Source organism: Rattus rattus, chromosome 7 (assembly GCF_011064425.1).
Source record: "Rattus rattus isolate New Zealand chromosome 7, Rrattus_CSIRO_v1, whole genome shotgun sequence".
Taxonomy (NCBI): domain Eukaryota; kingdom Metazoa; phylum Chordata; class Mammalia; order Rodentia; family Muridae; genus Rattus; species Rattus rattus.
In genome coordinates, this window is record NC_046160.1 from 250,901 (window position 1) to 269,146 (window position 18,246).

The following is an 18,246-nucleotide window of genomic DNA, read 5'->3' on the forward strand; positions in this document are numbered from 1 at the left end:
CTAAACAGAGATAAAAGACAAGAGAGGAACATATACTGGCCACAGTAGTTAGGGAACCTAGGAAGATAGTACCTGGCAACAGAAGAGAATTCCTGGCTAAAGATCGGTGTGCCTAATACAAAGAAAAAGGACACTGGGTCAGGGACTGCCCCAGGAAGAACAAGAGGGGCCTCTCCAGCAGCCCAGAAGGCAAGACTCTTGGTCCTAGAGTGCTGGCTATACGCAGAGTTAAAAGGGAAGCCCGCCCAGTTGTTTTGTGGATACAGGAACCCAACACTCTGTGTTCCTATGCCCCAGTGGGCCAGTATCCAAAGACCTTGGGTACAGGGGGCTACTGGCAACAAACAATACTTATGGACTACCCGAAGAACAGTGGACCTTGGTGTGGGCTGGGTAACCCACTAGTTCATGGTCATCCCTGACTGCCCCTATCCCTTGCTTATGAGAAATTTGCTCTCTGAAATGGCTTGCGTGGGCTGAAATGGCTGGGTGCGGCCATGTATATGCATATCTACAGACTGTGTATGTGGAGCTTAAGACCTGTCTCAGTGCACCAGTACCTGATGCTGGGAGATGTGTGGCTTAGTGCTGTTCTGCCTGGAACACACCATTCCTGCCAGCCGGGCACTACCAATTATCACCCAATCCAGGACTTAAACTGTGATAGAATGGCTGATGTTTTGAGAACGTCCCAAAAGATGGGACCACTGGTCAGCTGCCATGGACTAGATTCTCCACCGGCTGGGGGCAATCTGGTCACCTTGCTGCCCAATCCTGACCTGGAGTCACCATAGCACGAGTGTCAAGTACTGGCAGAAGCCCATGGGAGGAGGAAAGACCTCTTCGACTGGCTGATTGACCCCTGCTGAAAGCCGAGGCTACCTTGTCTACAGACGGGAACAGTTCTCTTCATGAAGATCAGAGATAAGTGGGTGCTGCTGTGGTGGACAACACAATGTCATCTGGAATGGCTGAACCCCAACCCCCCAGCACATCAGTGCCGCAGATGACTTTGCCATCTCTTGGATGCCCTGATGAAGCCAGCAACTGTGAGTATTATTCATTGCCCAGGACATCAGGAAGGAAGAGATTCAGTGGCATGGGGCAGTAACAAAGCAGATAAAATGGCTCGGGAAATGGCTATACAGGAGCCTATCCTGGTTACAGGCCTACAAGAGACAGCCACTGGGAACTGGGATCGGACTAAAGGGATGGCCCCACTTAGAATATACAATAGAAAAAGAGGCCCAAATTGCTTAAACAAAAAAAAGACAATGGCACACTTGAGGGAAAACTATATTCCTCAGAGAACAAACAAAAGACTCACTTTGCCAAATACAGAAATGGACTCACTTAGATAAGAAGCTTGTCCAAGTGGTTAAGGTGTATGTAATAGGCTTTGAGATTCTAGCCAGAGAGGCAGTAAAAGATATAAGATATGTCAGTAAGTGACTGCTTAGTAAGCAAACAGGGCAAAGAGACCTAGAGAGTTCAGTGAAAAGTTGAAGTGAACTTCACTGAGATAAAACCAGAAAAATATGATCACAAGTATCTTCTAGTGCTTGTAGATACCTTTCCAGGAATAGATAGAAGCTTTCCTCACCAAGCAAGAAACGGCCTCCGTAGTCATCAAGAAGATACTAGAAGAAATCTTCCCCAGGTCTGGAGTGCCCAAGGTAATCTGGTCAGACAATGGCCCTACTTTTGTTGCTAAGGTAAGCCAGGGTGTGGCCAAGTATTTAGAGGTCGATTGGAAATTACATTATATTTACAGACCTCAAAGTTCAGGACAAGTAGAGTAAATAAATAAAACTCTAAAAGAGACCCTGATCAAATTCACCATGGAGACTGGCGCAGACTGGGTGGCACTCCTTCCCTCTTGCTCTCTTCAGAGCAAGAAATACCCTTTCCAGATTCAGCCTTACCCCCTTTGAGATCTTATATGGGGCCTCAGCTCCTCTGACTGTATGAGATGATGTTACTGAACCAACATGTCATAGTAATAATGATTTGTATGCCAGGCTAAAAGACAGGTGATACGGAAAGAAATCTGGTCACAGCTGACAACAGCCTATGCCCCAGGGACCCTCGAGATATCTCATCAGTTCCAGGTCGGAGACTAAGGCTACATACGACGACACTGAGCCCAGACACTCAAGCATCACTGGAAAGGACCGTACCTGGTGCTGCTGACCACCCTGACAGCCGTCAATTCTCAGCCCTCACCAGCCGTGTACTAGCTGATGGGGCTGAGAGCTGGGACCTAGAGGGACACTCCAATCTTCAAAAAGCTCCTGAGACTTGCACATCAGATAAGTGGATACATCAGAGACGTGCCTGGGAGGTTGCTATAATGCTCATTTGAAGAGTGTGCTTTAGAAACAAGAATTTCATGTTTGCCCTGGGTTCCATCGAGATAGGTGTGGGGATAGGCTTGATTTCTATTACAAATGATGTAACATCGCATATGTTAATACTCCTAACACTTCTTGGGACTGTGCCTAACCTATATAAGTTTAAAAGTTCTAAAAGATAGTCATGACCTTTGTATGTAGGTTCAGATAGTGTCTAGATTAGAATCCTGATGCTAAAGACTTAGTAAGACACAAAAAGATAGAGACACTTAACAAGGTTGGTTTGAGTCTTGGTTCACTCGGTCTCCCTGGATGACTACCCTACTCTCTGCTATATGGCTGGGCCATTACTAATAATTTTCTTGGTTTTAGTTTTTGGACCCTGCGTGACAAACAGGTTAATTGCTTTTGTTAAAAATTGAGTGGGTGCTGTGCGGTTGATGGTTCTGAGACAACAGTACCAGTCAGTTTGGACAACTGGTGAGACCAAATACGAGACTTGATATCAGAATTCTAAGATTAGAATTACTTAGTAGAAGAAGAGGGGAATGAAAGGAAAATTATACAGATTTAAGGTTTAAAAATATAAAATTAAAAGAATAAGTTTCAAAATCCACAGACTCAGGGCTAAACACTGTCCAGGCAGGGCGGGGCCCGCCCTGCAGCCAGGACTGACAGGCCATAAAGATAAAGAAAAGGAATGCAGGAACCAGCCCAAGTTATCGGGACTGACTCATAAACCATTTGGCAGGAGGGCACCTCCCCCAGCTTACTCAGAGTCACACTTTAACCAGATGTCCTTCAAACCCTGATAAGCCCCTAGCTTCTAAAATCCTGACATGCCCCAGTCAGCACATACTCTTCTGCTGTGCTGTAATCTCACTGCTATGTTTGAATGAGCCAATCACTTATAGCCACGCCAGAAATTAGCCAATTGTGTGTAACCACGCCAAACCCCCTAGCTTTCCCTATATAAACCCCTGATTTTTGAGTTTCGGGGTTGACACCTCTGTCTCCTGTGTGGGATACGTGTCGGCCCGGAGATCCCCATAATAGATCTCCGTAATAAACCTCGCCTTTCCTTATTACATCAAAAAAAAAAAAAAAAAAAAAAAGTTATAGAATCATCTAAAACAACACATGAATTTAACATTATATTACATGACTCCACAGAGAATTTTTGAGCTAGAAGTCAAGCCAGAATAAATGACCTAGAATGAAGACGTCAAAAAAGTTGCAAATATAAAAAATAATTATCAATTTAGAATTCAAAATATATTCAAAATAATATTTTTAAATGAGAGTTCAATGACGCAAAAGGTAAGAGGATATGCTGTCAATATAACTACACTTAAAAATAGCAAAGAGAATTCTTTAAGCAAAAAAAGAGTCTTTCAGAAGCATTTAAAAGTGCTTCAAAGGAGTACTAGATAAGAGTAAATATTCAACAGTATAAATAAATACCAAAGCTAAAACAATAAAAATAATACATAATAATGCTACCGTGGAAGACAGAGGACCTAAATGTTGTTCTGATGTCTTATCTTGCTATAAGAGCCAAGCGTAACAGCACAAAGAAGACTAATCTCATGGGTAGATATTGGTCACCTATGGAAAATATTAAAAATAACCAAAAACTATCTATCCAGAAAGGTAAGGGAGGAGGGAAAACATTAAAGCTATTCAGCAAGCAATCAAAAAGAATTACCGATTTCTGTCACTGTGGTAAAATGTCCAAGAAAAACATTCTAAGTGTAGATTTATTTTGGTTCACGGACTTTCAGATTTCAGTCCGTATCCTTTTAGCTTCTTGTTTTTAGGGCTATATTGGGCTGAACATCATAGATGATCCTGGCAGAGTTGCTTATCTGATGGCAACAAGTAGCAGAGGGAAAGAAAGGGCTTTGATATGCCATTCAAAGCCACTCTATTGGTGAGCTCTTTTCTTCAAATCAGGCCCTACCTCTTAATAGTGCATACAATATAAAATAGTCGATGAATTGACCCACTGAAGGAATTAGTACTCTCATGACCCTTCTAACAGAGCCACAAGCTTGGGGCCAAGCCTTCAGTGCATGAGCCTTTTTTATTTTTTTATTTTTGGAGGATACTCCATGTTGAAACCATGACAAAACTATAAAAATAAAAGAAATTTAAGAAAGGAAAGGCTTATTTACACACACACACACACACACACACACACACACACACACACACACTTTTCCTGGCACTTTACTTACTTTTACAGAGGGAAAAGCAACACTTACTGCAGTTGCAAAGTGGTGAATGACAGCAATAGAGATACAAGCATCACAAGACCCACTTCTGACAGGAACAGCCAGTGCATCGCACACTAAGGCTTGGAACTGCCTCTCTCTACAAATGTCCACAAGATTCCGGCTACGATCACACCCAATCTGTGATTAAAAAAAAAACAAAAACATAACACTTGGTTTACATATCGAAAGAAGTTTATTTCATACCTTAGACTAATCACACAAGGTTCATAATCATAAGGAAACATTACAAGTTTCCTCGTAATAACAGTACAAAGTCATGACTATAGTCAGAAAAATCAATTCCCTTCTCACCCCACCGCCAAAAGTGGAGGTCATAGTGGCACAATTATTCATACTAGCATGTGGGAGGTAGTGGGAAGCAAGGCCAGCCATTATTATATAGTGAAAAGCTGTTTATTTTTCTTGTGGGTGCTTTTTTTGTTTGTTAGTTTGGTTTGGTTTTGTTGTTTCTTTACTTTTGGTAAAGATTATTTCAATTTTTAAAACTATTGAGCCTTTTTTTTCTGTTAAACGCCTGATGTGGGTGCTGTGAGTAGGGCGCGGTGGATGAAGGAGGGTTCTATACCACTTTAACAGTATGAGTGCCTCTGTCTGCTGGCTGGCATACCACATGACACAAAACAGAGGATCCCAGCAACCCTAGTGGAACCTCAGAATGGTACCAGAACAGGGCCATTGCTGCTTCCCCTGTCTTTGCAGAGGACTCCTCGGGTACTGGCAGCCTGGAATTTCCCCATAGTGCCATAGGGGTGGTTGCCTACTCCAGAGCTAATGTGGATTTCCCATTAGTCCAAAGGCTGTATAAAAAGGCTGGCTGCTGTGCTATCTAGTAGATCTGCACCTTGATATTGGTTTCTGGAGTCTTGTTTCACAGGTGACTCCACTTCCCTCATCCCCTCCTTGATCACGGATCCAACAACCTAGCCTTACAAAGAACAACATGCTGAACTAACAGTTTGTAAAAATTGTGCTTGTTTAAACCCTGTATAAGAAATCCGTTGTAAGGGAATGGTCCCATTAAAGGCGGCAGCAGAGTACACATTTCCACTTCCTCCAAGAAGGTAAAACCTAATAAGCCAGCACCATAATCATCTCAATTCTGTGTAAAATTTACAAGGGCTCCATTTTCAGTAGAGCTTTGTTGTTTCTGTATAAGCTTTCCTGTTTAGTAATAGCCAGAAGATGGAAAGAACCCAGATGTCCTTCAACAGAGGAATAGATACAGAAAATGTGGTACATCTACACAATGGAGTACTACTCAGCTATCAAAAACAATGACTTCATGAAATTCATAAGCAAATGGATGGAACTAGAAAATGTCATGCTCAGTGAGGTAACTTAATCACAAAATAACACACATGGTATGCACTAACTGCATACCCAAGATACAATCCACAGACCACATGAAATTCAAGAATAATAATCAAAGTGCAGATGCTTCAGTCCTCGGTAAAAGGGGGAATAAAAATATTCATAGGAGGAGATATGGAGACAAAGTTTGGAACAGAGACTGAAGGAATGGCCATTCAGAGCCTGCCCTACCTGGGGATCCAGTCCATATACATACAGCCACCAAACCCAGACAATATGGCCGATGCCAAAAGTGCACGCTGACAGAAGCCCGATATAGCTGTCTCCTGAGAGGCTCAGCCAGAGCATGGCAAATACTGAAGTGAAGGCTAGCAGTAAACCATTGAACTGAGAACAGGGTCCCCAATGGAGGAGTTAGAGAATGGTTTGAAGGATGTGAAGGGACTTGCATCCCCATAAGAACAACAAAACCAACCAACCAGAGCTCCCAGGGACTAAACCACTGCCCAAACAGTACAAACACATGGACAGACACATGGCTCCAGCTGCATATGTAGCAGAGGATGACCATGTTGGGGACCAATGGAAGGAGAAGCCCTTGGTCCTGCCAAGGCTGGACACCCCCAGTGTCGGCTAGTGTCAGGGGGGGAAGAAGGGGTGATTGAGGAGGGAGAAAACCCTCACAGAAGAAAGGGGAGAGGGTATAGAATAAGGGGCTTATGGATGGGAAACCAGGAAAGGGAATAATATTTGAAATGTAAATTTAAAAAATCCAATTTTTAAAAAATAAAATAAATTAAAAAAATTAAAAAATGATAAATGGTATCTTGTCTAGAAACTAGTACTAACAACAAAATTGCTAAAGAAAATATGACAACTAGTAATAACTAAAGTAAATGAACCCTGTGCAAAGCAACAATGCAAATGAATTGTAGATTTTCCTCTAAAAGAATACAGATTTTCTTATCAAAACAATTCTTGGTTGAGCTAAATCACAATGACATCCTTGTTATATTTAATATATGTACTGAGTTTAAAACTAGCATTAAATGATGTCTATATTTGACCCTCAAAGCTGCTTTAATTTATGAAGTTGTATAAAAGTTCCCAACTAGCAATCTTTCCTTAGTATAATTCAATATGGGATATCCCAGTGGGCTATTAATAACAGGGCCAGAATCATTCCTCTTTGTTCAAGATCCATGCCTGGTTGGAATTCATTTCTTATACAACTCAGCCAGTTAATCCAAACTCAGAGTCAAAACTCCAGTCTAATAATATACACTAAGTTTGATATTGGCTACATTTCCCTACATTTGAATTCAGTTAAAAAAAAAAAGCCATAAATATGCCCAGGTATGACTGACAGCTACATCTTACTAAAAGCTAACAGAAAAAAATCCAATTGGATTGAAAGTTGGTAAGAATCACAAAGATAATCAGAACAGCATCCATGCGAAATCAGAGGAAATATACCTCTCCTCTGACAAGATGCTTTTGACAGTTTGGACATAGCATTGCTTTTCATCAACAAGAAAGAATAGGCATTGTGTCACACAAATCCCACTGATAGAGAAGTGGTCAAAGTCTGGGAGTCTTCCACACATCAGAGTTAAATCATGTTTTTTTTTCTTTCTTTTATAAACACCAAAAATAGTATCACATTTTTGAAGTTCTTCATAATTCTGCATAATGTCTACAACTGAGCACAAAGATGACCTATTTATAAGAAAACCATGACTCAAGAACACTTGCAAAGCTACATACTCATTGTGTTGTCTGGATTTTAAGAACTTAAATATTCATATTAGATTTAAAAATACTTTCTTTAATCTTCCCTACTTGTGTATGTGCTATGTGTGTACACATGTTTTATGTTTGTGCTTGGGTATGTTGGCATGCAGATGTGTGTGCAACAGCACATGTGTGGAAATCAGAGGACAACCCCAGGTGTTAGTCTTTGCATTCCAACTTGCTTAATTCAGAATCTCTTGCTTACTGCTATTTACACCCGGCTAGTTGGCCCACCACCTTCTAAGAATTCTCCTGTCTCTACCGCTCATCTCAATGGAGAAGAGAGTGGATTACTACAGACATCTGCTACCTGCTATCTGGGTTTTATGTGGGTTCTGAGGATCCTTTTCAACTCAGATCCTTTTCCTTGTAGACAAGCACTTGTATGACACACTGGACTATCTCCCCAACTGTATCTTCATAATTTTTAAAAATTTCAAAGAAAATTAAGCAAACCAAAACCCTAAATACATGACTCTGAAAATATAAGTAAAACATAAAAAAAATCATTAAAATAAAGTTTCATTTTCTACTGTTAAATTATCAAATACACAACTTTTAAAGCAAGAAAATAATTGACAAGTGAGAAAGGGGGAAAAAAATAAAAAGAAAGTAAGCACACCTTTCAGCATGCAGAGTAGACTGCAGAGAAGGATTCCGAAACTGTTTTAAAAATCAAAATATCTCCCAGTGATAGAAGTTTGATAAGTCTCTTCTTCCATGTTGCTGGCAGTGTAAATTGGCACAACCATTTCACTATATTTATTATGATAAAAATATTAACCAACTTTGCTTAATAATCACTCTTCTAAAATGTGTTTTACAAAGTAAAACAAGGGTGCTGGAGAAAGGGTCAGAGGTTAAGAGTACTGGCTGTTGTTACAGAAGACCCAAGTTCAATTTCCAGCCCCCAGTATGACAGCTTACAACGGTCTATAACTACTGTTCAACACCGTCATGCATGCATATGCAGTCAAAACACCAATGTACATAAAATAAAAATAAATTATTAAAACACAAGGTGTGGAAAAAACTAGTCTTGTTAAGACCCTGTTTTGAATTTTCCTAGGCAGATTCTTCTTAAAATATTTTGAGTTAGTAACATCTCTATAGTAGAGATGATGAAATTTAATGGCAAAGAAAGTTAGTAATTTGTGCAGAATAGACCATGGATTTAAAAACCTGGTCTTCCTCATGCCACAAATCCATATTTTTCATTCTTGTCACAATGTCTTTTAATATACATGTATATATACAATGAGATCTTTTTATGTGTTTTTATTATTGCATACATACTCAAAACAAAATCTATTCTCCTAAAAAAAATTCTAAGTTCACAAAAAGCTACTTGTATGTGTGCAAAAGCTGCTTATACATGCTGCTGGAGGTTAAACCCAGAATACATAACTCGCACACACTACAGCACTAGGTCACTGAGCTAAGTCATTAGCCCTGCAGAGTTATTTATAACAGCACTAAGTGAAAAACAACCATATATACAAAAATGTCATCATATATAATTTAAAATCCAGAAACTTTAAGAGATAATTGATGTAAAAATGAGGTTAAGAGATATGCACTATCAAATTATATAAACTATACTATAAAATATTTACAGAAAAAATAATAAGTGAATAAACTCATTACAAACAAGTTAATAGGATAATAGGAAAACAGTAGGTGAATGTCCTTTAATAATATTTTGAATAGGGGCTTTGTTTTTCTTAAAAAATATACAAAATTTGGGCTGGAGAGATGGCTCGGCAATTAAGAAAACTTGCTACTCTTGCAGAGGGCATCAGTTTGAATCCCTAGTACCCATAACTGATGTTTAATTATCTATTATATAACTCCAATTCCTGAAGAGTCAATGCCCCTTGCAGGCATCTGATAACAACAGGCTTGTGCATGATGAATGTACATACACAGCCAGATTCCTACACATGGAATAAGTAGATACTTTTTAAAAAGCATTAACACATACACAAGATTTTTAAAACTATGAAAAAAAAAAAACATTATGGCTAGAGAGATGATTTAGTGGTTAACAGCACATAATGAGAGAAGGTGAGTTCAGTTCCCAGCATCCGTATCAGATCGATGGCTCACAACAGCTCCTGGTAATCCAATGGCCTTTTCAGTCCTCCATGAGCACTGCACTCATATATACAAAACCACATTCAGATACACACACACACACACACACACACATACATACACAAGTTAACAATTTAAAGTAATAGCTGTTTTAAAAATGAAAATATTCAATTGTAGAGAAATTACACTGGTAATGTAGAAAGTGCAGAGAAACATATTAAAGAGTTAAAGAACGGGCATACTAAAGTCTAGATTTGAAACCTAGTTCCAGTATAGTATAATCTGTGGTTGGATATTGTGATTTGTTCAGCTATGTTTATTAAAGAAAAATTGTACTGTAGTTTTCACTTTTTTTGTATCTTTATAAGGTTTTAGATCAGTATGATATTGCCTTACTGAGTGGATTTGGTAGTGTTCTTTCATGTTCTATTTTGTAGAAGTTACAAAGAAATAGTATGAAATTTTCCTTAAAAAATTGATAGAATTCAACAATGAATCTATCTGGTCTTAGTTATTTCTCCAAGAGAAAGTCTTTTTAAAAAAATTATTTTATTTATTTACATTTCAAATGCTGTCCCCCTTCCTAGTCCCCTGTCCAGAAGTATCTCCCCGTAGCATCCCTGCTTTTACCTCTAAGAGAAAGCTCCCCCACCCACACATTCACACCTCACTCCTCACCCCTCTAGTATCCCCCTTCTCTGGGGCATCCATCCTCCACAGGACCAAGCATACACTCCCACTCCCAATGAAACCAGACAAGGCAGTCTTCTACTACATATGTAGCATGGGTTACAGACCAGTCATGTTCTTTGGTTGGTGTTAGTTCCTGGGATCTCTGAGGGGTCCAGTTAATTGATACTATTATTCTTCCTATGGGGTGGCAATCTCTTTCAGTTCAAGAGAAGGCCATTTACAGCTTTGATCTCATTGATTATAATGGGTCTGCAATACCTTCTTGCTCTAACTTGGTAGATGGTATGCATTTATAAGTTCTATTTCTTCTACTAGAAGATCAGTTTTCATAGTAATTTCTAATAATATTCTGTATTTCATTGGAATATGTGGTGAATGATGCCATTTTAATATCGAATTTTATAAATTTTTGTCTTCGCCATCTTTCCTTTTTTCCAAAAGCACAATCTAGTATGAAATATTTTTTAAAGAAGTTTTTAAGAAGTTAATACAGTGTAAGAATTGTGTTGTATACCTTTAATTCTAGTACTTGGGAAGCAGAGGTAGAAAGTTCTCTAGATTCTAGGCCATCCTAATCTACACAGAGAGTTTCAGAGAATCTAAGGTTATATAGTGAGACTTGATTTAACACATGGTTTTGTTTTGCTTGTTTGTTTTTGCGGTAGGCCAAATACCCCTCATGAACTGAAATTATATACATGTTTTATTATAAACCTGAATTTATTATCTTATTTTGAACTGTAGGATGGAATTATATGACAAATTAAAAAAAAATAATGTCTTCACTGTGAGCAAATTTAGTATATTCTTCACAAACTGAAACTGAACTATATATATGACAAGACATGAGTATCATTTTAGATGGGAAACTGTTCTTTTCATCTGCTACTGAGTAACACGTCTAAATTCCCTTATTTTCAGTGGTAGTATTTCCTTTGTGTTAGGACACAGTATCAAGGGTGGAGAAGAAAGCCAAGATTACAACTAATCTGAGATAATTCAGTAACTTGGATATAGACTGACTCATTCATTCACACATTCATTCATAGACTTTATTGCTCTCTTTTCCTTCCCTCCACTCTTCATCCCTAATCTTGAGAAATAAAAGTTCTAGTCAAAACAGAACAGTGATAATATGGATAAGCCTACTACACAAAGAACTTTCTTCACATAGAAAAAAAAAGAGGTGGCTCAAATGATAACAAATGAAAGCAGATAATTGCAGAATTGGAAATGGCCTTAGCTCTGGATCTAGCCTGGTAAAGTTCGTAAAATTTTAAATCTGAGGCAATACTTTCCTTTTCTGACTATGAATGAATGAGCAGTGGGGATCAAGTCTCTGTTATTCAGGTATAGTGGCTATGCTGAAGCTAGTATTCAGCAATGAATAATCAATTGTCCTTTGTATTTTGACTAGTTGTGGCTTTCTCTAATAGTCCTTATCCACTCAGAAAAAAAATGCTTCTTTGGTGATGTTCAAGAGTTACACTTATACAGGATCGTTTGGAACCAAGGAATGGTGGTGTGAATATGTTTGGCCCATGAGAAGTGGAACTATTAAGGGGTATGGCCTTGTTGCAATAGGTGTGGCCTTGTTGGAAGAATGTGTGGTGGGCTTTGAGGTCCGATGCTCAAGCTCTCCCCAGTGTGGATGGAAGCTTCCTCCTGGCTGCCTTCAGATCAAGATGTAGAACTCTCAGTTCCTTTTCCAGCACCATGTATGCTACCATGTTTCCTGCCATGATGATAATGGATTGAACCTCTGAAATTTTAAGGCAGCCCTAAGTAAATGTTGTCTTAGGTCATGATAAAAGTTGCTTTGGTCATGTTGCCTCTTCACAGTAATAAAACCCAAACTAAGACACAGGGCTTACAGTGCTTCTATCTTTGTGTTCTCCTTGGAGTGGTTCCTTGTCTCAGTATATTACTGTTATTAAGGACCCTGCAAAAAAGTTATTACAACAGACTAAAAATTATCAAATATGCCCATTCTTTTTTATCTTTTTTATATGTGTGTCTGTGTGCGCACACAAGCACATGTTGGTAATTATACATTTGTGCATATAATTATGAAGGCCATAGACCAGCTTCAAGTGTCATTCCTCAGGAGTTGTCCATCTTGTTTTTTGAGATAAAAATCTCTCAATGATGCCTGCAGTCAGTACTCAGGTATGCTGGTTAGTCATTGAGCCCTAGGGATCTAACTGTCACTACCTCCCCAGTACTGGGAAGAAAATCTTGTACCACTATACACCCAGCTTTTGATGTGCGTATTTGGGGATTGAACTCAGGTTCTTATGCTTATGTGTATTTGTAACATGATCATGAATAAACTATTTTATGTTTATAACCTATAGATTAGAAGAGATTTTATAGAGAACTTTTCCTTATTGGGACATCCTAACAGAAGAAAGATAAAGCAGATACATAAAGCAGAAAAACTGGAAGAGGAGCAGAAAGATTGTTAAGGGTTAGAGGAATAAGACATCTGCTATGAGACATACATAAATACCACTAAATGGACTCAACAGGCTTCATATGTTTGTGCACATATACATACACACATATATATTCATATGTGTGTGTGTGTAACAACTGTTATTGTTACATACATATACATATATATGTAACAATAACAGTTGAAAAAAAGGCCATGGACTTGAAAGACAATGAAAGAAACATGGAAGGAATTGGAAACGGTAGAGGAATGAAATGATGTTAAGTACAATACTCAGGTATGAACCCTCCCCTCCCCATTTATTTTTAAGTTAAAAAAAAATAAGAGTAGCACAAATACTTGCCATATATAACTCCTTGTTGATGCCAAGGTACTTTCCATTTCCACATCCAATATCTGCCACTATGGAACCACTTGGCAAAGCTTTCAGGAACTCTACTATGCGTGGCCATGGGCTATGCCTCGTGCTGCTGAAGTGACTTGCAATCTCATCGTACACACGATGGACATGCTTTTGCTCTAGCTCCAATGCTTCTTTACTGCTCTCCAAAAAGGATGGAGGTGTGGCCTTCCTTTGTCTGTCACAGACGGAGGAGTAACCTACATAAAAAGAAAAAGCTCTGCATCCAGGTATGGCAACTCAGACCCACCACCCTACCATTTGAGAATTTGAGCAGCAAGACCAACAAGAATTTGAGGACACTCTGTATTATATATTGATTTCCATGTGGCCTAGGCTTAAAGAGTGAAAGCCCATCTCAATTAATCAATGAATGAACCCAATTAATCAATCAATCATAGACAAATTCATTCATTAAATAAATAAGGCAATACAAATTTTTACCTTTTATGCAAAATACTAGGGTATCAAATGAAAATCCATGTATAGTACAAGGTCTAAGGGAAATTGATGGTTGAGGGGGTAAAGGATGTCATTTTCTTTGGTAATGTTGCCAATGATAAATAGTCCATGCTCCAGAAAATAATTCTACACCCACACTCAAACAAGTAAATCTAAATAAACTCAATGAGTCATAAAACGAAAAATAAAACAAAATAAGTAATGAATGGGAAGTTTTTTGGAAAGAAGGCAGTCACTTGGAGAGGACTAATAGGACCAAAATTAACTACACATGTATGAAATTATCAAAAAAGAAAGATGAGGGGAGACAAACAGGGGGGAAAAAATCTGTAAACTGAATAGAAAGCCCAATGGATTTAGCATTTGCCTTACAATTAATAACCATCCCCAAAAAAGAAACATTTGCATAAGAAACCTAGCTTGTCTCTTCAACAAAATTTAAGTAGCTTAAAGCTTTGCTTTACTTTTCTATACGTTTTTAAGCTGCCAGACCGTGAAATTCACCCAGTACTAAAAATCTATAAAGTATCACTTATTTATTTATTTATTTATTTATTTATTTATTTATTTTTAGTAAAGAAGAGAATTCATTTAGAAAGGAGGGTATAAAAAGCATGAGTCTAACACTTATTTAGAATATTAACAAATTTAAAAAGTTAGAACACAGAAAAGGTAGACACCCAAACCCAACTTACAGCTACATAGTACAAACAAGTAGAACCCCAAATTCTTTCTTGCAAATAAGCATTAAGGGAATGTTTACAGAGCAGGGCACAACAAATACTTTTTAAATTGACATTAAGAAACTGTACATAAACAGAAAAATAAATTAGATAATTTCAAGAAGTGTTTTATAGGTTAAAATAGTCAATAAGTCAGTCTTATATGTATAAAGTTTGTAGTAACTCATACATTTTTACATAAAATTTAATATTAGAAAATTCTAAACATAAGCAAAGCTTGGATCTGTCAAGAACACAAGAGAGAGTCAGGCAACTTGCACTGAAGTGACATTTGTAAGTAAAAGATACCCTAAGTTGAGACAGAAAACACCTAGAAATGACTTCATCAGAAATGGACAAAATTACATCAGTTAAAATGCCAGGAGTTCACATAACTCGAATACAGTGGGTAACAGTGACCAAGTATTCGAACCTCTCACTGCAGGGTCAGGGATTACAGGTAAGAATGGGACACTACAGCATGAACATTAGATTTTACAAAGTTATTTTTTTCCTTCTAAATGTTGTAAGCCCTAAGGGTTCACTCAGAAAAAACTGGCCACTTTCCAAATGGCTTAGTAACAGGGTTAATAAAGTACTAAGTGAGCTACTGTGACATCCTGATGACACCCAGTCACAATGACACTCAGTTTTGAAGCTTAGAACCAAAAACAATTGCAATCTCAACCTATTTTATATCACTTAAGGTACTTTAAGGTTATGTAAAAATGAAAATGCTTTCTGAGGAAGTTACATTCTTTTTCAAGTCTTTTAAGCATTAAATTAACAGCAGCTGCAGTAAAAAGAATCTAAAATTAAAACTTTGTTTAGAAGACAAACTAGTTTATGAATTATGGTCAGATCCCCAAGCAGCAGGATTCCAGCATCAGCCCACACTGACTTTTAGAAGGACATTGCTGTCAGACACAGGTCTACCCCATTCAGCTCAGAAAAGAGATCTTAAGATCTTCTACCTGCCTTATTAGGTAGGACTATAATCTATTCCAACCTACCAGCAGGTGATTACATTTTCATTTTGTAAATGTTGCTGGAACTGTGTGACGACAAATACAATAATTTCAGAAGAGCTTTGTGTTCACCCCCACCTCTGACCACACACAATGATTAGAAATAAACAGGTCAAAGAGAGGGGCTTCTAAAATCCCAAATATAGCTAATACTTCAACATCTCTCAATTTAGAGGGGTATTTTTGTCTTGTACAAATGAAGAGTGGTAACAATCCCTATATAATTTTGAAGTTAATAGTTAAAATTCAAGACGCTACAAATGAACGTACACACATACTTTTCAATATCACAGGCACTAATGAGAAAATAACTTTTTTTCTAGTTTTGTAAGTATTTAATACATACTAAAAGGAAGAGGAATTATTAAATACTACAAAGCACTAAAAATTAGCTCTAGAAAATGATAACATCTGAAATGTGTAAGTCATCTTAAGCATTGCCAGGAATGGAGCAAGTGCTCAGGTCCCTGGCAATGGTGTCATTTCCCATGGTGGACACCGAATTCCTGGTTAACAAATAAAGAGAACACTTAAAGAAGCTAGGTTGATGACCAGAACACTATAAACCATTACAACAAAGTACAATTCCATGTACTGAATATGTAAGACAGCACATGTGTCCAATAAAGAGTATTTTAATTTTGCAAGTAGGATAAAAGTCAGCAAAAACTTGGGGCCCTTTTTTTTATGTTGCTGTATTGAACTGCCAATCTAATACTTAAAAAAAAAAAAGATTACATCATTATATTACTGACACTGTGAGACAATTCCTGTTAGATTGTAAGACAAAAATTCTGTGATGTAGGCTGGATGTGGTGGCACATGCTTTTATTACCAGCACTTCAGAAGCAGAGATAGTAGGATCTCTTGAGTTTGAGGCCAACTGGTCTACATAACAAAGTTCTGGGACAGCCAGGACTACATAGAAAGACCGTGTCTCAAAAACGAAAAACCAAACAAGAGATTATCTGGTGGCATAGATGAAGCTGGCAGGCCTGCATTGCTGTCAGAAAGAAGTGCACTCAGTAACATAGGAGCTTAGGTGGGAAAAGACAATATAGACATTTAGAGGCTATCACCTTAAATATGATAGTATTTTTTTTAAGTATTTCAATTATTTTGTTTATATCCACCACAAAACTGAAGTTGAATGCAAAGTAATATACACTATTTTCATTATGCTTTATCAATTCTTTACATAACCTAGAATTTCTGAATTATATTCAAAAATTCAAAACACTAACAAAGATAAAGTGCTCAAAAAAGCACTGTATGGTAAACTAAATATGAAAGAAGTTTCTTTCTAACAAAGTAATTTTACAAGGGATATTTAGAAATTATAGCCAGATGAACTCTTCTCCCTCAAGAATATAACCCACAAAACAGCTTTATCTTTAGGAATGAGTACCTAACATACAGCAATCACATGCATTCAAGGGCACCATCCATTTAGAGTTTTTGAAGAGTCCAGTATTTGAAAATAATGAGAATCCTTTGAGGGGGCTGGCTTTCAATTATCATACTGGCCTAGACTTCACAATGATTTTAACCGAAGGAAAAATCCATTACTCCCCCACCTACTCAGGGTAGCTGAGGAAGGAAATGCCATTCTATGGCCTGTGTATATATAGATGCCTGGAGAGATCTAGTTAAAAGGCTACCTTCTGGGGAAAAGGTGGTGTTTTAGATTTGTGTGCGTGTTTTACTACCAAAACCATGGCTGGCAGTGCTCTTAGCATTTGAATGTTATCAGAATTTTTATAAAGACTCTTTGTATATATAAAAAATAACAATGAGGCAAAGGCAGAGGCAGGGGCAGGGGCAGAGACAATGAAATATGAAAGTTGGTCAGTCCAAAGTATAAAATATATATCAAGTGAAGACTAAAAAACAAAAACAAAATAAACAAAAAAGGGCAAAATACATCTCCCAATTTTGTGCCAATTTCACATTGAAATAACACATTAGACATACTAGTAAGGTTAAAAAAAAAGTACTAAAATTACCTTTACCTATCTCTTGTTTTTTTGGGTTTTTTTTTTTTTTTTTTTTTTTTCGGAGCTGGGGATTGAACCCAGGGCCTTGCGCTTCCTAGGCAAACGCTCTACCACTGAGCTAAATCCCCAACTACCTATCTCTTGTTAGCTTTAATGTGTTGACTTGAAAATACAAAATTATACCTAGATTACATTTTATCTATTAAGTGGCACTGTTTAAGAATACAGATATTAGGTTGATTGATACTAGCAGCAAACCTCTATTTATGACAGCATGGATACAGGGAACTTCTCAGGAGCAATATAGACCAGATTAGAACCTTGACAGCCTTTATCAATTGTGATTCTGTGCTCTCATTAAATTCAGTAATTACAGATTACAGTTGGAAAAGGTAAATGTGTGAACTAGTTAGCTTACTTTACATGGATGTTAGTAGTTAATTTCAGTTCCAAATGGCAAAATGTTAGTTCTATATAAACCAAAGCAAAGTGATTTAATTAATGTGAGCACTATTCAATCTTTAAAGATAGCCCTAAACCTATAGTTGCTGATGTATAGAATTTCCACAGTAATCCACAGTTTCTATCATTCAATTATTTTCTTATCTGCACACACAAGTCAAAAACCTT

At 37.6% G+C, this 18,246-nt stretch overlaps 1 protein-coding gene across 2 annotated transcripts in view; it reads right to left on the reverse strand.

The window, feature by feature from the left end:
• The window catches only part of Alkbh8 (alkB homolog 8, tRNA methyltransferase), a 98,624-nt gene that overhangs the window by 21,976 nt on the left and 58,402 nt on the right, over window positions 1-18,246 (reverse strand). For both annotated transcript variants that reach the window (XM_032908693.1, XM_032908692.1), the window contains exons 10-11: window positions 13,351-13,607; window positions 4,622-4,771 (exon numbers count right to left, since the gene is read on the reverse strand). In XM_032908693.1, coding sequence (XP_032764584.1) covers window positions 4,622-4,771; window positions 13,351-13,607 — 407 coding nt within the window. The remainder of the gene's footprint in view (window positions 1-4,621; window positions 4,772-13,350; window positions 13,608-18,246) is intronic.